Raw genomic sequence first — 20641 nt, forward strand, 5'->3', positions numbered from 1 at the left:
GAAAGAGGGGAAGGGATTAAGAAGCACAAATAGGTCGTTACAAAATAGTCATGGGGAAGTAAGTACAGCATAGGAAATACAGTCACTAATACTGTAATAACCATGTGTGGTGCCAGGTGGGTACTGGAAATACCCCAGTATATGACTGTCCACCCACTAAGCTGTACACATGAAACCAATACAAAATAAAATTGAAAGAAAAAAGACATTAGAAATGGGAGGGTTGGCAGTACTGATGTGAAACTATAAACTCATATCTCTATATATAAAAGCCCAGCGACCGACCGGCAGAATGACCAGAACGACCGGCGACCAGTTGCTATGATGCGCACTGACCACCAGGGGGCAGATGCTCAGTGCAGGAGCTGCCCCCTGGTGGTCAGTGTGCTCCTACTGTGGGAGCGCCACTCAGCTGACCAAGATGAGTAGTGCTCCCACAGTGGGCCGATCCCCGCAGGCCATGCCCCCCACCAGTGCACGAATCCGTGCACTGGGCCTCTAGTTAATAGATAAGTTCACGGTTCAGTCCTTTGCATGTCCAGTCACTATTCGGTTCCACTAACGCACATAAAACACACACGTCCTTGTAGGAAAGAGTGGCAGCATGCTCACCATCAGTTCAAAGAACAGGCCGCCTCATGCGAGTTTTTGTTGTTGTTTTTTGCTTATTTCTTTCTTTTACATTCACCTTGACCTCTGGGAAGTTGATACAAATTACATACCTGGCTACAGCTTCACTGTATACAAAACCAGCATCAGCTCGTTTTACGATTTCAAAGCACAGATCCGCTCCATCCATACTGCAGAGAAAAGGGAAAAGAATGTCAGAAAAGAGGAGATTCCAGGATGCAAAGTGAATGCATTGGAACTAAGTTATTAGCTGACTTACAGCTAATGATTGATTGTAATAAATTAGTTAAATCTCTGTTCTTTCAAGGAAAAGACACATAAATTGTAAAGGACGTTATAACCATCTTAACATTGAAAATCTACAGGGAAAGAAAGAGGAAAACAAGAAAATGGTAGCATCAAATAAGGTCTGAGAAATTCATATAAATTGTCTTTAGATTATCACAACAAGAAGTCTCAGGAAAGGACAATGCTGGGGATTATGGGAATATTTTTGAATCAAATTCTGAAATTATCTATATCTAGGCAAGTCATGAAATATTCTCAAAATACAAGAATTCTAAAACATTTAGTCATAGTTATCAATACTAGATGGGAAGTCAAGCTATATACTGTGGAAGGAAAAAAATAATTAGCTAATCCGTAATTTCTTTTTGTTTACACTTCCGTTACCAAAGTTAATTGCTACAAACGTATTCTAACACAGTGATGTGTTGGTGACACAGTGTCACTTACCTTGCCCCCAAACTTAAAATGGTTCTCTATTTCTTATCACATCAGTAAGGCCTCTTGTTATCTTGGCCACATGCTTCTGCATATATTGCTTCTCAAATTCAAAACCTATCTTAATTCAAGGTTCTATTCCCAATCCCACCTTCCCCCAAAAGTCCCCTAAATGATTACTAGTCACATTAAACCCTTCTTTTGCTTAAATTCTGTAACAGCCCCATATAGCCCATATCATAACATTTAGCATTCACATACAAACATGTGTGTGTGTGTGTGTGTGTGTGTGTGTGTGTGTGTGTATGGAAGTTTTGCCAGATCATTACATATATAATGAAATTATCCAAATATTAATCATTAACATTTTCATACTTTAAGGCTTAGAAAGTGTTTTCAAATTCACTTCATTTATTCAGTTGCTCAGGCTCCAATATATCTGAGGAAACAGAACTTCCAGAAGGGAAGTTAAAGGAACCAACTACTCATTACTATCACCAATAATTACTAGTGATAATTATGGATATTGCCATTTATCAAACATCACGGGAAGCACTTCCTTGTTGTATCTCCCTTCATTCTTACAATTACCCCATGAAGCCAGCATCCTTCTCATTCTCAAATCATTTGTCTGAGTGAGTAGACAAGGGTGTGACAGGGACAGGATTCAAATCCCTGTCTATGTTCAACGCTCTCCCATCATCTGGAGTTACACCCACTGGGTGTGCCAGGCCCGCATGTCTCTCCACAGGAGATCACACAGCGTTGAAGAGAAATTAGTGACTTGAAAGTTACATCAGATCGAAGCAGGGGGACACCAAACCAGGAAAATACAAAGTAAGCGAAAGAAACACAGGACTAGTGACAAGGTCAGCATATATTTTATTGAACTTTCAAAAGTGAAAGGAAAACGAAGCAGGAGCGACATTATAATGACCCCAAAATAATGAAAGATACCAACCCACTTCTTTAAGAAGCCCAATAGACATCCAGCAAGGTAAAAGAAATCTCTAGCGCCCTAGCTGGTTTGGCTCGGTGGATGGAGCGTCGGCCTGTGGACTGGAGGGTCCTGGGTTCACATCGGGTCAAGGGCATGTGCCTTGGTTGCGGTCACATCCCCAGTAGGGGGTGTGCAGGAGGCAGCTGATCGATGTTTCTCTCTCATCGATGTTTCTAACTCTCTATATCTCTCTCCCTTCCTCTCTGTAAAAAATCAATAAAATATATTTTAAAAAAGAGAAAGAAATCTATAGCTATAGAGTACAGTAGAAAGGAATCTTAGATCAAAATAACTGCCAACCTAAAATTCCGTTTTCACCAAATAACTCTTGAGAAGTTCTTTCAGAGAGGAAAGGGAACAAGAGAATTTGCCACCAGCACACCTGCCCCTAAAAAACACACGAAAGAGCAGCCCTCAGGTAGGAGGAAAATACAGTAAAAAGTCAGCGATGCAGCAAGTCACGAACATGAAATGTGGTAAATCTGCAGTCACGCACCACTTGATGGGAGTTTGTTCTGAGAAATAAGTTGGTGGGCAATTTCATAATTGTTCGCACATCATGGAGTGCACTTACACAAACCTGGATAGCACAGCCTACTACATACCGCGGCTACAGGCATACCATGGTGACTGTCGCTGAGTGTAAATGAACAATGATTGCATAAAACAACCATTTTTTCTCTCTCTGCAGAGAGAGACCATATAAAACAATAACTACTCTGAGAGAGAGAGAGAAGATTGATTTTAAATAAAAATACTGAACAACAAGAACATAAATCAGGAAGCATATTGCAATTTCTAGGACAACCACTGAGTCCTCTAATTTTTTAAAAAAGATGTTTTTATTGATTTCAGAGAGGAAGGGAGAGGGAGAGAGAGAGAGAAACATCCATGATGAGAGAGAATCATGGATCGGCTGCCTCCTGCACGCCCAACACTGGGGATGGAGCCTGCAACCCGGGCATGTGCCCTGACCGGGAATCAAACCCTGACCTCCTGGCTCATAGGTCGACACTCAACCACTGAGCCACACCGGCCGGGCTCTAACTTTTAAAAAAATGTCAGGGCCCTTTTCTACTCTTAAGATCATTGAGAGCCCCAAAGGGATTGTGTTTGTGTGGGTTGTAGCTATCGATATTTGCTGTATTCAAAATTAAAATCCAGAAATGCAAGGACGATTTACTTTGAAATAACAATAATATATCCATTATACATCAACAGAAATAATGTTTTTCATGAAAAATAAGTATATATTTCAAAACAAAGTAATTTTGTTTTTATGTACAATAGTTCTTATTGCTTAATTGTTTGTAAGGGTTAAAAACTTAGAAACAACTAAATGCCCACTAAAAAGGTAAAACGAAATAAATTTAGTGAGAAGAGTAACACTGTTTTGCATTTTGCAATTCTTCTTCACTTCTGGTTTAATAGAAGACAGATTCTCATTTCTGCTTATGCATTCCATTTGTTATTTGGTTGAAGTGAAGAAAACATGGCCTCAAGTAGACATATAATCAGAAGGAGGCATATTTTCATAGCCCTTGCAGATCTTTGTGAACATTCCTTGACACTACACTAAAACTCAAGAAGTGGTGGTTTCTTTTCTCTTTTTTTTTAAAAAAACCTTCACCCAAGGATATTTTTTGCATTGATTTTTTTTTGAGAGAGCGCTGGGGAAGGAGGAGGAGAAGGAGGGGAGGGAGGGTGAGAGAGAGAGCAAAACATTGATTTGAGAGAGACACATCGATTGGTTGCCTTCCACACGTGCCCCGACCAGGGCGGGGATAGAGCCTGCAACGGAGGCACCTGCCCTTGACTGAAATCGAACTCAGGACCCTTCAGTGAGCGGGCCGGCACTCTAACCACTGAGCAAACTGGCCAGGGTGGAAGTGGTAGTTTCTTAAAGGCAATTTGCTATGTGGAATCTGAAACCACACCAGTGAACTTTCTGTACTCTGTTACATTATAACCCACTAGTAGCCCTGCGCACAAATCCTTGCCTCAGCTGGCCACCCACCCACTGCCATTGGTAGCTCTCTGCAGCTCATAGCTCTCCGCCCACTGCCCCGCCCTCCTGTAGCTCCCCGCCACTGTAGATCGGTTGTGACGTTAGGGCGTCCTGGCTAATTTGCATATTCCATTATTATATTAGATTGTTCTGTCTTGTTCTTTGAATCGGTCTTTTACCTGTGCATGACTTTGTAACATCGTGCCTTAGTCATTTGAAAAATACTGTACTGGTCCACTGAGTTATGCAGACCGTCCAAATACTGACACATCTTTATACACCATCAAAAACCTCGTCTGTTAACATCACCACTGATTGCCTCAGAGACATTCTTTAAGACCTGGGAAGCTGTTACGCTCACAGTGCAGATCCAAGTTTTTCAAAATTCTAATTGTCACTTGAAACTTTGAATTTCATCCCTGGCAACAACTACTGTGAGTGGATTCCCTTGAAGCAGCAGGCTCACTTCATCCATTTCTTACTGAATGTGTTCATTTTTTTGTTGTTAATCCTCACCCGAGGATATTTTTTCCACTGATATTTTAGAGAGTTGGGGGGGAGGGGTAGAGGAAGGGAGGAAGAGAGAAAGGGAGGGAGAGAGAGAGAAACATCCATGTGAGAGAGACACATCGAATGGTTGCCTCCCACATGTGCTCTGGTTGGGGCAGGGAATTCAACTTACAACCCAGGGACGTGCCCTCGACCGGGAATCAAATCCAAGATCCTTCAGCGGGCTGTTGCTCTAACCAGTGAGCCACCCACCAGGCCTAAAAAGTGTTCATTTTTTAAAATATATTTTTATTGATTCCAGAGAAGAAGTGAGAGGGAGAGAGAGATAGAAACATCACTGATGAGAATAATTGATTGGCTGCTTCCTGCATGCCCCCCATTGGGGATGGAGCCCACAACCCGGGCATGTGCCCCTGACTGGAATCAAACCCGGGACCCTTCAGTCCACAGTCCGACGCTCTAGCCACTGAGCCAAACAGGCCACAGCAAAATGTGTTCATTTGAAATTAAATGCTGCCCCATACTCAAATCAGAGTAAGCTGGTTTGTCTGTAGTCACTCTTTCAAGTAAAAACGATGAAAACACACACACACACACACACACACACACACACACACACACACACAGCTAGTTGAGCTTATAACTTAGTAAATCACGTAAGTGCTTTCCTGAGATCCAGCGACATTTAAAGGACTGTAAGTACTCAGAGTATGTTTCCTAATCACAAGATAGTTATGTTAGAAATAAATGAACAAAATAACTCGAGACTCTCTAAATGCTTGAAATGGAGGGATGCGTGCTAAATAAACTGACTCAAAGGAGAAATTATGTTAAAAATTAGAAAATACTTCTAACAACGATAATGAAAACAGTACATCTCAAAAGCTGTGTAGGACTGAGGCATGACATTTCAGGGTTGGGGTGTTGTCATGATTAGACCAGCAAATACAGAGCTGGTTGAAAGGAGGGGGTGGGCATAAGTTAGTCTCTCTCTCTCTCTCTGTCTGTCTCTCTCTCTCTGTTGGAGAAACTTTTCTTGAATTAGGTATTCCAATGTTGATGGAAAAACACATCGATAAACTTCTAGGGAGGGCAATTTTATAGTACTCCACAAAAGCCTTACGAATGTGCATGTTTTTTACCCCAATAATTTCATTCCCCGGGAAATAATCAGGGCTAATGACAGGGTGCACTGTAGCTATTTATAATAGAGAGAAGTCAGAAACAACCTAAATGGCCAACACAGGCTAATGGTTAAATAAATGTGCTAAATCCACAGAGTAGAATATTATGTTGCCATTAAAATGATGCTCTAAAAGCCCGGCTAGTGTGGCTCAGTGGTTGAGCATCGACCTATGAACCAGGAGGCCACGGTTCGATTCCCGGTCAGGGCACAGGCCCAGGTTGCGGGCTTCATCCCCAGTAGGGGGCGTGCAGGAGGCAGCCGATCCATGATTCTCTCTCATCATTGAAGTTTCTCTCTCCCTCTCCCCTCCTCTCTGAGATCAATAAAAATATATTTTAAAATGATGCTACAGAAGTAGATTTATTGATATAGAAAGATGTTCATATTACATTAGGATGTATAAACATGTAATATGCATATATGTGTGTATGCAGATGCATTGAGTGGGTGGTTAGGACTGTGCTTGGATTTTTTTACTCCCTTCTTAAAGAAATGAACGGTACTCCCACTTCGGTCATACTAAAAACAGTTCTAAATGTTAAACAACAAAATGCAAAAACACCCCTTCAGAATGCAGCTGAACAGTATTTACAAAGTAGTTTGCATCCATACATTTGTTTTAAAGCTTTAAATTATTGAAGTAACAAAAATATCATGAATATTGATGTCAAATACTAAAAAATAAAAAAGCTAAAGTTAGTGAGATTCAATCAGGAGAAAAATTTAAAAAGAACAGCAAATTGTATCCAATGAAGAAAGAGGGAAATAATAATGAGCAGAGATTAATGAAACGGAACTAGAAAAATCCCTGCTGGGAAACTGAACAATATACTTTTATTATACAGATCTCAGAATAAATCATTAGAAAATGAGAAGATACTTTAAACTGAATAATAAACATAAACACATCAAAACCTATAAAATGTAGACAAAGTAGTACTTAGAAGGAAATTTACTGTTGTAGATGCATATATTAGAAAAGGAGAAAGGCTGAAAATTTATGAACTAAGCATCCATTCTCCGTAAGTTATATAAAGATCGTCAAATTAAACTCAAACAAATTTGAAGGAAATAATGACAGAAATTAATGAAATGGAAAACAAACATATTAGGAGGATCGAGAAAGCTAATAGTTGTTCCCTGCGAAATGGTGAATCTTTAGCAAGATTGATTAAAAAAAAAGAGAGAGAGAAGACATATATAGAAGCCAATATTAAGAATGCAAAAGGAGCCCTGGCCCAGTAGCTCCGCTGGTTAGAGCGTTGTCCTGATATGCCAAGGTTGTGGGTTCGATCCCCAGCTAGGGCACATAAAAGTATCAATCAATGAATGTATAAGTAAACGGAACAACAAAATGATGTTTCTCTCTCTCCCTACCTGGCACGTGTGTGTTCTCTCTCTCTCTCTCTCTCTCTCTCTCTCTCTCTCTCACCCTAAAATTAATAAATGAAAAAGGAGCTAACACTTCATATCCTGCAGACATTCTAAAGGTGGTATTGGAACTCTATGTCACACATTTGAAATGGACAGATTCCAGGAAAAATAAAACTCATAAAAGGGACACAAAAAGAATTGGAAAACCAGAATAATTCTTTACTGATTAAAGGAACTGAATCAGTAATTAAAAACCTTCTGGAAAAAACAACAACTTTAGGCCTAGATTGAATTTCTGACAAGTTCTACTGAACACTTTGAGGGAGAAATAAAATGAATAAAAAGCACGAACAGTCTTCAATTCATTTTCTGAAGCTTAACCTGGATACAACAACACGGGAGGACAGCATGAGAAAATTACAGAACAATCTCACTAATGAACATAGAGAAAAGAACCCAAACAGAACATTAGGAAACCCAACCAGCAATATAGAAAAACTACCTCAGGACAAAGCTGGGTTTGTAAAAAATGACACCAGAGGAATATAAAACTGTTTTCACATTTGGAATTCAATTACTATGATTCTGAACACTGACATACAAATGCAGTATTCTGGAGGTCCCAGCCAGAGCAACATGGGAGATAAAGAAATAAAATGCACAGGAATCGAAAGGAAACAAACTGTCATTATTTACAGATAGTACAACTGCATATGGTAGAATGTCCAAAATAATCTAAGGTAAAATTAATCAGAATTCAGCAAAATCATTGTTATAAATCAAATAGAAATTCTAAAGCATGCTTTTTAAGAACGTAAAAGTAAACATCACAGAAAGATGTATAGGACTTCCAGGGAGAAAAGTATGATATTTACTAAATGAAGATAAATCTATAATAATAAAAGCGTAATGTGCTAATTAGACCAGACTTCCTTCTGGATGACCTTCCAGACGAAGCTGGGGCGGAGGGAAGCCTGGGTCCCGGGTGCCAGAGGGAAGCCGGTGCTGGCAGCTGGGGGAAGGAAGGCCTACTCTTGCATGAATTTTGTGCATCGGGCCTCTAGTTACAAAATAAATGGAGAGAAAATTATCCTACTCACGGACTGTGAAGAGTCAATCTTCTCCAAATGGAAGCATAAATTCAGTGGAATTCCAATAACAATCCCAACAGGTTTTGTGGAAATGTCTAGCAGAATCTAAAATGTATATGGAATTGCAACAGGACAAGAAGACCTAAGCTATTTTGGGAGAATGATAAGGTGGGAAGATCTGCTCTACTTGATTGCAAAATTTCCTAAGGTAAAGCTTCGTCATGAAGACTATGTTGCCGACACGAGGCCAGACGAACAGGGCAGTAGAACATACTGGTAACAGAGAGCCTCCAAACAGGGCCACACATATGTGGATTCCTGACTGACGACACAGAGGTGAGTGCAGAGATGGTCTCTTCATATGAACACATGCTCACGTGGACCAGGAGACGTATCCTTGCTCGCAATGGCCACCAAGTGTCAACACCCGAATGCCCATCAGTAGATGGGTGAAAGCAATGATCTATTCATACAACAGAATACTGCAGAGCAATGGAAAGAAATTACAGCTACACAAAGGAATTTGGCTGAACCTAAAGGAAAAACTGGGTGAAGAAAGCGGACACAGCAGGACACAAACTCTCTGATTTCTGTCACGTATAGGACGTGACAGGCGTGTACAGGCTTCATTCACTGAACGCCTACAAGAAGTCTCTGAGGTCGGTATTATTCTCACCCCTATTTCACTTACAAGAAAACTGAGAAACAGCAAAGATTAAGTCACTTGCTCAAGAGCTCACACAGCTATGAAGTAGCAGAGGCACGATTCAAACTCAGGCAGCCTGATTTTATTTTTTCTTTATTTTAAAAAAAATATATATTTTTATTGACTTCAGAGAGGAAGGGAGAGGGAGAGAGAGACAGAAACATCAATGGTGAGAGACAATCACTGCCTCCTACACGCCCCACACTAGGGATGGAGCCCACAACCTGGGCCTGTGCCCTTGATCGGGAATCAAACTGTGACCTCCTGGTTCAGAGGTCGATGCTCAACCACTGAGCCACACCAGCCGGGCTGGCAGTCTGATTTTAGAGTCCATGCACTGTCCCCTTCAAAATGCTCACGTTATAAAGAGGGGAACTTCTAACTTCTGCTCAAGGGTCTGAGTTACTTAATGGAAGATAAGATTACAGGTAAACAAGCACCGTCAGAGTATACCGTAAGGAGGGCTCTGTATAATAAATCGATTTTTATGCCTGTTTATGGAGACACCCCCCCCCCCCCCCCCCCCCCCCCCTGCAGGCCTGGGAACTTCAGAATGCAAAGCTTCCGTCCCTACCCCCTCAGGTGACACATGCGAATACTGCATTGCCGAGGTGGTTTAAATGAATTCTCTGTAACTAATAAGTTTGCAGATAAATGCTTTAATCCTTGCATATTGCTTGTGGTACTCTCTTGAAGTCTTCTCAAATGATGGGTAACCGCTGCCTTTCCTCAATGTCCTCTTTTTTTATAGACTTTAAAAAATATATATATATTTACTGACTTCAGAGAGGATGGAGGAGGGAGAGACAGAAGCATCAATGATGAGAGAATCATGGATCGGCTGCCTCCTGCACGCTCCACACTGGGGATCGAGCCCGCAACCCGGGCATGTGCCCTGATGGGGAATCGAACTGTGACCTCCTGGTTCATAGGTCCATGCTCAACCACTGAGCCACACCGGCCGGGCCTCAATGTTCTCTCCAGGCCCCTGGCAGGGATGTCCTCCCTCCACTTTCTCACTGCTGTTGATGCCCTTCACTGACTTTGTACATGCCCGCCTATCTGTTCCAGCTCCCCACTGTCTCCCCCACCAACCTCCCAGGGCCCTAAGAACCTGTGCCTCTCTATGGTCATTTGGACCTACACTGCCAGTTGTTACTATTTAGTCATTGGAAAGACACCTGTCTGGTCTGTACAATTTGACAATAAACAACGTGAAGGCATAAACAGGTCTTTTATTGTTAGCATAACATTCCACATATTGATGAATATTTACAAATATTTGTTGGTGGTAAATTCACAAATATTTGTTGGTGGTAAATTCACTTATGAAAGAGAGAGAGGAGCCACAACCTTTTAAAAAAAATCTTTCCTCCATCTAAACCACTCTATTTTTTAAAAAATATATTTTACTGACTTTTTACAGAGAGAAAGGGAGAGGGATAGAGAGCTAGAAACATCGATGAGAGAGAAACATCAATCAGCTGCCTCCTGCACACTCCCTACTGGGTATGTGCCTGCAACCAAGGTATATGCCCTCGACCAGAATGGAACCTGGGACCCTTCAGTCCGCAGGCTGATGCTCTATCCAGAGAGGAAGGGAGAGGGAGAGAGAGCTAGAAATGTCAAGGATGAGAGAGAATCATCGATTGGCCGCCTTCCGCACGCCCTCCCCCTTCCCCAGGGATCCAGCCCGCAACCTGGGCATGTGCCCTCGACCAGAATCGAACCCGGGATCCTTCAGTCCGCAGGCTGACGCTTTATCCACTGAGCCATACCGGCCAGGGCTAACCCACTCCATTTTTGTGGGAGGAGTGGTTAGAACCGTGCATATTAGAGTTTCAGTGGAAGGAAGGGGTACATCTTGGAGGGATCCAGACAGTCTTCGTGGAGTAAGCAGGTTCTCAGATGGGGAGAGGGAGGACAGGAGAGGCTGAGAAAAGAGAGTGAGTGAGTGCAGAAGGGACAGGGACTATCGCTAGTGAAGAGGAAAGCAGCATCTTAAGGCATTTCTTCTGAGACGCCAACAGGAAGGCCCGGAGCACTAGGTCGGGAAGGAGTCAACATGTTAGGTGGGCGTGGAGCAGTAGATTGTGGAACATTTAAGGGGAAATCATTTGAGCTAAGCTCTCTTCTCTCAGTTAAACTGTAAACAGGATACGATCAAACCCTTTCAGTATGAACTTGGACAGGGACTAGAGAAGGTACTGACACAGGATTGTTAACTAACGCTATGTAAGCAGATAGAAACGTTCATGTTTTCAATGGGGAAAAGGGTTGTTCACTGTAACAGAAATCTCTATATATAAAAGCCTAAGCAACCGTTATGACCAAACAACCGGTGTACCCGTGCACGAATTTCATGCGCCGGGCCTCTAGTGTTTTAATAAAAGAAGGAATTCTTGGGTTCCTCCAACTTTCTCACCAGAACGTGGCATGTTGTGCTATCTGGCCCTTGGCCTGTCCTCATTTTTCAGTCCATCCCCAGCTTCATGCCTAACCGTACAGCCTTCCGAGACCATGGCTGACACCCCAAGGTACAAGAGGTGCAGCTTTTATAACCACTCAGCAAGGACACTGACTCCTCTACTCATTCTCACTCCTTAATGCTGGGTCAGTTAAGGTACTTAGTTACAAGAAACAGAAACCAACGCTGGCTGATTTCAGCAGACACGGAGTTTATTAATAGGACACTGGCCTACCCGTAGTCAGAAACGAAACCCTGGCCCGATCTGATAAGGGCCCCACCGCAGCTGCCCTGGGCCAGCGACAGCAGCGTGCATCACTGGCCCTCTTGCTGTAAACTCTGACCTGAGAGGTCCACATGGTCCCAGTTGTTGGTCACTAGCTATTATTACATCAGGAGTCATCTGCCCATGTCCTAACTGCCAAGGCGAGCAAATACCCTGCATTTTTAGTGTCTACAGAAAAAGGAGGGCTTTGTCCCCTATCAAGACTCTTAAGATTCTCCAAACACTGGCAGAAGGTTCACATGTTGGACAGCCAAAAACAATGAGAAATGTCCCCCAACACGTGGGTTCTATTCTCAAGTCCACCCTTAACTGCTCAGGGTGGACTTGAGAACCTGCCATTTCATATTTCTGGGTTGACGAGGACTCCTTAATAAAAGGATGGGATTTGGTTTAGTAATCTCTGAGGTCTCTTGATAACCACAGAATTCGAATTCTTTGAAAACAAAACTGGCTTGAAAGAATTTGCCCCCTCTAAAACTGAGATGTAGCCTAAGATACTGTTTTTCAAGTTGTAGAAGCTGAGGATTGTTCTAATGCCAGTCAGATCTCAAAGATTAATTTGCACCATTTCCAGGGTCCTGTATTTACAACCCTTCTCTGTTTTCCAGACATTTCTCTTGTCCAATAGCTTAAAGGACCAAGATCTCTTGACCCCTCCTCAATGCTGTTTGACAACAGCGCCTCCTAGTGGATGAGGAAACTGCAGCTACAAGAGAGAGCGAATAATCCCGAGTTAGGAGATTGGCTGTTTATGTTGACACGCCTCTCTGTATGGTTTTCTGAAATTCCCAGAAAAGAAAAGAAGATAGTTGGGAGCAACAACTATTAGCCCTCAGTGTTCTCGCTAATCCTTACAGCGAAACACCCACCTTCCCAACCTCCAGCATTCATATTTACACACACATTCTTCCGCTTTCAGTTAAGGTTCTGAAGTGGGGGGAGTGGAGAGGGGCCCCCAGATATAAATCACAATGAGTCACATCACAGAATTTTCCAACTGGAAAAGCCTTGTTAGAGGCGAGGAACGGATTAATGGCAGTTGGGACTACAACCTCAGCCTCTTGAGCCTCAGACCTGTGCCAGTCCATGCTTCTTGTACACTTTTTTGAAGGACTTGGGTGGGTTGCTGAGGGGATAGTGATATTCCAGTTTTTCAAAGGACTTTTTAAAAAAGACTAAACACCTTCACAAGTGAAGGAAATCTCACGCGTGCTTGCTTTCCCATTGGGCCAAGAGGCAGGCTGGATGTCATGGTGCGAGGTAGGAGCCAAGCTTCCGAGCGATCGAGTTTCTGTTCTCAGCATGAAGTCTACAGAGTTCATCTAAGACCTTGGTTGCTAAATGGCCCCACTTGCTCTAGCTGGTTTGGCTCAGTGGATAGAGCATCGGCCTGCGGACTAAAGGGTCCCAGGTTCGATTCTGGTCAAGGGCACATGCCTGGGTTATGGGCTCGGTCCCCCCCAGTGTGGGGCGTGCAGGAGGCAGCCGATCAATGATTCTCTCTCATCACTGATGTTTCTATCTCTCTAGCTCTCTCCCTTCCTCTCTGACATCAATAAAAATATATTTTAAAAAATGGCCTCAGTTATGTTTGCACAGGGTAAAGTGTCCGAAGGCTGGATCCTTGAACTTCTCCCTCTTTTCTACATTCCCCTCCCAATCTTTTATCTTCATTAATTCTAAAAAAATAATTGTGCAAATACTTTACATGCAATTCTTTACCTAATGGATGCATTAGTTCAGCTAGTTTAAGCACATTTAAAAAAATATATTTTTATTGATTTCAGAGAGGAAGGGAGAGGAAGAGACAGAAAGATCAATGATGAGAGAGAATCATGCATCGGCTGCCTCCTGCACGCCCCACACTGGGGATGGAGCCCGCAACCCGGGCCTGTGCCCTGACCGGGCATCAAACCGTGACCTCCTGGTTCATAGGTTGACGTTCAACCACTGAGCCACATTGTCGGGCAGAGCATTTGATCTATTTGTTTATTTTCAAGTTTCTTAGACTTCTGATCTGGTCCCACTTACTTTCGCAGGTGAGAGCCAGGATGGTACCTCTGCCACGCAAAACCAAATCACGCATAACCACTGCATCGGGTTCCTTTGTTCTATGGCTTTGGGGGTGGGTAGTAACAGGATTCTCCCCAAGTCTCTCTAGCTCTGCTTCTGCCCCATCTCTCTAGAAGTGCAGCTCGCCCTCACGCCTTCTGTCCATGCAGACGCCGGCTCCCCAGTGCAGTCCCCGCCTCACCAACAGCAAAGCCTCTGGCCCCTGGGGGGAGCACACCTCCACCCCGGGAGATGGGAAACGCCGCCACGCCCCGGCCAGCCACTGTGCGATTCCCAACAAACGGTGGCAACCATCACTCAGTCAGTCAACATGTGCAAAAATGAGCACCTGAATTTACGCTCAGCAAAATGGAAACCTGAATTGTTATATTAGAATTCAGATTTAAAGTTCCAAATTAGATAACTGTAGTACTTGCATGTATGACACTAACATGATTACGGGAGAAAGATACTCATCTTTAGCAACTTCATTTAGCTGGACGTCAAAGTCAACATGTCCGAGATGTATGTCACCATCTATTTCCAGGCACCATCCTGTCACAGGGGCTCATGCCAGCGACCAGGGACTCTCACTGCTGCTTCCTTACCTCCTTTTCCCAATGATCACATCCTGTTCATCTGAACACCTGAATATCTTCACGTTCTACCCACTTCCTTTCATCTCTACTGACACTGGTCTATCCTCGCCACCAATGTTGGTACTAAATCATTGTAAGGGCCTCCTCATTTCCCCCAAATCCAAACCCAACCCCATGGCAATATTGTAGCCCCTAGAGATCCCTGTCATTTTCATGTTGTTAAATTAAAAACTAATCAAGGTTTAGCCTGGCCGGTGTGGCTCAGTGGTTGAGTGTCGACCTATGAACCAGGAGGTCAGGGTTCGATTCCCGGTCAGGGCCCAGGCCCGGGTTGTGGGCTCCATCCCCAGTGTGTGGCAATGATTCTCTCTCATCATCATTGATTCTCTCTCTCTGTCTCTCCCCCTTCCTTTCTGAAATCAATAAAAAATATATTTTAAAAATCTGGGTGTAGGTGTGCTCTAATACCATGAACAAAATTAAGGGGACGAATTTTGGGAAAAATTTGCAAATACATAAAAAAAGTAGCTATCCTAAAGTAAATAAAGCATTCTTACAAAATGGCCCAAAGCTAAAGAAAGTGAACAAATGAAAAAATGCATAAAGATGCCTTAAACACATTTAGCCACACCAGCAGCAACAACAAAATGCAAAGAGAAACTACCCATCATTTTGCCTTATCAAAATGTAAACATTGCCCTGACCGGTTTGGCTCAGTGGATAGAGCCTCGGCCTGCGGACTGAAGGGTCCCAGGTTCGATTCCGGTCAAGGGCATGTACCTTGGTTGCGGGCACATCCCCAGTAGGGGGTGTGCAGGAGGCAGCTGATCGATGTTTCTCTCTCATCGATGTTTCTAACTCTCTATCCCTCTCCCCTCCTCCCTGTAAAAAATCAATAAAATATATTTTTAAAAAACACAAAATGTAAATATGGATGCACTCATGTACCACTGGTTTGAACATAAACTGGTACAATCTTTATGGAAAGTCATAGGACACTCTGTGGAAGGAATTTTAACTCTATGGCTAGACGGCTGCTACCTGATGTCTCCCACTGAAGACAACAACAACAACAACAACAACAACAACAAAACAGGATATCAAACTTTCCTGAAGGCATCCAAGTGCTTAGATCAGTGGTTCTCAACCTGTGGGTCGCAACCGCTTTGGGGGTCGAACGACACTTTCACAGGGGTCGCCTAAGACCATCGGAAAACACATATATCATTACATATTGTTTTTGTGATCAATCCCTATGCTTTAATTATGTTCAATGTGTAACAATGAAATTGGGGGTCACCACAACATGAGGAACTGTATTAAAGGGTCACGGCATTAGGAAGGTTGAGAACCGCTGGCTTAGCTTGTCAGGAATGTAGGCTGAGCTCTGCAGAGGATGGAACTCAGAGAGGCGGGGCCAAGCATCAGTCCCTCTTGCCCTGGGGACATGAGCTCACACAGAAGATCTGGAAGGGAATCTGCTAAACCACCTCCCACAGGAAGCCAGGACCTGAAGAGCTAGGGATGAACCGGAAGTAACCAGCCCCTTCCCATGCTTGCAATCTGTCTTTATCTCCCTGTGCCCAGGAAATCTAGGCATTGAACCCCAAAAAGCCCCCCATGCTAGTGCCTAGGAAAACAAACAAAAGTCCTCTCTGGAGGAAGGAAGCGTGATCCTCGGTCAATATTTTCTGAAATAATTTCCAGCCCACAGTCACAATGAATCCGGTACACGAAGGGGTAAGAGATCCCGACCAAGTAGCAGCAAAAATGACAGACAATAAAAACAAAAGCATGGGGCCTTCCTACGCTGAGGTTATCCAGCTCAGATTATTAAATAATGAAGCTTACTATCTCCCAGAACATGAAAGCTGAGTATGAATTTTTCCAAGAAAATAATAAAAATATACATTTGAAAAGGAAAAAAAATTGCGTAATACAGAAAAGAGGGTAGAAGATACATAGAATACATAAGGTATACCTATATCTATACTTAATCAGATCATAAAGGCGATGAAAGAAAGGGGTAGAGGCAATATTTGAAGAGATGAGGATAAGGACTGAGCAATTTCCATAACCATGAATAATATCAATATACCGATTCAAGAAACCTAAAGAACCTAACACAGGATTCACACACACACACACGGCCCATCACAGAGAAAACTACAGAAAACAAAAACTGAAGAAAACATCATTTTTAATAACCTGAGGAATAAAGACAGATTATTCTCAGAGAAGTGGCAGACTGCTAGCTGACTTCTCAATATCAGTGGAAGCTAGGAGACAGTAGAATGATATCTGATGGAAAGAAAATGCCAATCTAGAATTCTCTACTCAGTCAATATCCTTAAAGATAAAAGGGGATATAAAGAACTTCTGAAACCAACAAAAAAAGGAGTTTGTCCACCTAGCAGACTGACACTAGGAAAATGAATCCAGATAAAACCTTAGAGATGCTGAAAGGATAGAGAACAAAGAAAGGACAAGTATGAGGGCAAATCTAAATGAATAAAAATAATAAAGTAGAGTGATGTAAATACACATAACTTACGCATTTTACATACAAATATAATTTAAATATATGAAACAATAGCTTATAAGTCAGGGAGGCATTATATGAAATTTATGTGCTCTACAGTGCTTGTACTATTTGGGAAGATAGTAATGGTATCAATATTAAAACATGATGAATTAGGAAGTCATACTGTTATTTCTGGGGTACAAATTAAGATAATGGAGAAGAGTGCCTAAACCTCCAAATTAATGGAGAAAAGTGGAGTAATAAGAATATTCAATTGATCCAGATATATCAGGAAGGGCAAGAAAAAGCAACATAAAGTGGTACAAATAGAAAGCACATAAGAAGACCATAGATGTAAACCAAACTAACCCCCAAAATAATTAAATGTAAATGGACTAAATGCTCCAATTAAAAGAGAAAGACTGATAGCCTAGAACAGGGGTGGGCAACCCCTGGCACGCGTGCCAAACATGGCACGCCAGTAACTTTTGCTGGCACATGAAACCCTCTCTTATAACCTTCCATTTACAATTGTGAATCTTTGTTCTCAGTGATGAATTTTGTTAAGTCTCATAATAGGAGTAGCCTGACGGATGAAAGTAGTCGCTCGCGCATATCTCTGAAGGTCACGAAATATAAACCTGATGTAAAATCTGTCATCAGTGATGCAGCAGCAAAAGTCCCACTGATAATATCAAACGGAGTCATAAAGTTTTCTGTCGGACTATCAGTGTACATGTATACATTAAAAAATAAATGTATTTTTCATCATCATATACTGTGTTTTTGTCGCTCGAATGAATTTTATTACTTCTTCAAGGTTCTTCACATACGTACACCTTAAGAGATATCAAGTAGGCGTAACATGTTCTCAAAAAATTAGGGTTGGCACGCAGAAGAATTTTGAGTCAGAGATTTTGCTGGTTTTGGCACGCACTCACAAAAAGGTTGCCCACCCCTGGCCTAGAATAAAAAAAAAAATAACTATATGTCTTTAACAAGAGACACATCAAAAACCCAAGGATACAAAAAGGTTAAAGTTAAAAGGAAGGAGGAAAACCCAGAAAACTAAACCCAAGATAGAAGAATGGAACTAATCAGCAGAAGTTACTGAAACGAAAAAGAAACACACAATAAAAAGAATATACGAAGCTAAAAATCGTTGTTTAAAAGACAAATAAAACTAATCAATGTCTGGGAAGACTGAGAAAGAAAAAGAAAAGGTACAAATGACCAGTATCAAGAATGAAAAGATGCTGCAGAGAAATTACGAACCACCACATGCCAAAATTGTTTAAAGTTTAGATACAGTTCGCTCATTCCTAGCAAAACATAATTCACCAGAATGGCACAGTAATAAATGGAGAACCTGAATATTCCTATAACTATTTAAGGAACTGAATCAGAAATAACCTTTCTCACAAAAAGTCTGGCCTGGATGGGTTTATAGGTGAGTTCTACCAATCCTATAAAGAGGGCAAGAAAACAGAGAACACTCCCCAATTCACTTGATAAGGCTAGCATCATCTAGCTATGAACAGCTGACAGGACAGTATATGTGAAAATTATAGTACAACCTTCTCATAAATATAGGCGTAAACAGTCTAAACAAAATGTAAACAAACCAAATATAGCAAAAATATAAAAATGATAAGGATTATACAATATAACCAAGTTTGGTTAACCAAAGAATCAATGAAATTTATTGCATTCACAAATTAAAGAAAAATATATCATTTCAACACACACAGAAAAAAGCATTTAATAACAATTCACCATCACTCATGCCTGACAAACCTGAACATCAGAAATAAGCAAACAAAACAAAACCAAACAAACCCCTGCTATCACCATTTTTCAGGATGTTAATCCATTGCAGTAAAGACTAGAAAAAGAAATAAAATGTAAAAAGAATTGAAAGGCATAAGCAAAATCTTCCTCACCCACAGATGATATGATCAGGTATGCAGACAACCCAAACAATTCTACAGAGAAATTATTGGAATTGCTGAAGCTTGATGAATAGAAAGGAATACCAAGTCAATACAAGGAAGGAGGGAGAGAGAAACAGAGAGAATGGTCTACCTTTGAAAACAAGTACCTAAGCCCTAACCGGTTTGGCTCAGTGGATAGAGCGGTTTGGCTCAGTGGATAGAGTGTCAGCCTGCAGCCTGAAGGGTCCCAGGTTCGATTCCGGTCAAGGGCATGTACCTTGGTTTCGAGCACATCCCCAGTAGGGGATGTGCAGGAGGCGGCTGATCGACGTGTCTCTCTCATCGATGTTTCTAACTCTCTATCCCTCTCCCTTCCTCTCTGTAAAAAATCAATTAAAAACAAACAAACAAAAAACACAAGTACCTAAGAATAAGTCTAACAAAGGATGTATATGCCGTTTGTGGAGGAAAGCATAAAATGCTACTGCAAGAAATCAAACACCTAAATAACTGGGAAGACAGACACCATGGTCATGGAATTGGAAGATTCAATATTGGAAACAAGTCAATTATTCTCAAGTTGCTGAAATTTGATATAATATTCAAGGCAAAACCCCTGCAGGTTTTCTGTGTGTGTGTGTATGGGAACTGACAACCTGATTCTAAAATGTGTATGGAAAATGCAGAGACAAGTATACCCCTCAAGATATGTCTGCAGCCGTAACCGGTTTGGCTCAGTGGATAGAGCATCGGCCTGCGGACTGAAGGGTCCCGTGTTCGATTCCGGTCAAGGGCATGTACCTTGGTTGCGGGCACATCCCCAGTAGGGGGTGTGCAGGAGGCAGCTGATCCATGTTTCTCTCTCATCGATGTTTCTGACTCTCTATCCCTCTCCCTTCCTCTCTGTAAAAAATCAATAAAATATATTAAAAAAAAAAAAGATAAGTCTGCAGGGGAACGAGGTGGAATGCCCCGCCAACAGGCCAATGGACCAGGATGGAGGCTGGAAACAAGCACACTATACGGACGCTTGGTTTATAGCACACGCGGTGCGGCAGAGCAGTCTTTTCCGTAATTTTCTTGAGACCACTGACTGTCCACATGGGAAGAAATGAAACGGGACTGCTTCCTCACAGTGTACCCCAAATCAACTCCAGCTGGATGAGAAATATAGGAGGGTAATCTTGATAATCTCAAAGTAGTAAATATTTCTTGTTTTAAAATATACTTTATTGATGTCAGAGAGGAAGGGAGAGAGAGAAAGAGATAGAAAGATCCATGATGAGAGAGAATCATGGATCGGCTGCCTCCTGCACACCCCACACTGGGGATTGAGCCCGCAACCCAGGCATGTGCCCTGACCTGGAATCGAACCGTGGCCTCCTGGTTCCTAGGTCGATGCTCAACCACTGAGCCATGCCGGCTGGGCTACACATAAAGATTTTAAAAGATGGATAACTGCCTTAACCGGTTTGGCTCAGTGGCTAGAGCGTCAGCCTGCGGACTGAAGGGTCCCAGGTTCGATTCCGGTCAAGGGCATGTACCTTGGTT

At 42.2% G+C, this 20641-nt stretch overlaps 1 protein-coding gene across 1 annotated transcript in view; it reads right to left on the reverse strand.

Annotated features, from left to right (window-relative positions):
* The window catches only part of CASK (calcium/calmodulin-dependent serine protein kinase (MAGUK family)), a 247896-nt gene that overhangs the window by 148728 nt on the left and 78527 nt on the right, over positions 1-20641 (reverse strand). Inside the window, exon 4 of the mRNA XM_014528878.1 lies at positions 723-800. Within this exon, the coding sequence (XP_014384364.1) occupies positions 723-800 (78 nt within the window). The remainder of the gene's footprint in view (positions 1-722; positions 801-20641) is intronic.

This window comes from Myotis brandtii, unplaced genomic scaffold (assembly GCF_000412655.1).
Source record: "Myotis brandtii unplaced genomic scaffold, ASM41265v1 scaffold657, whole genome shotgun sequence".
NCBI classification, from domain to species: Eukaryota; Metazoa; Chordata; class Mammalia; order Chiroptera; family Vespertilionidae; genus Myotis; species Myotis brandtii.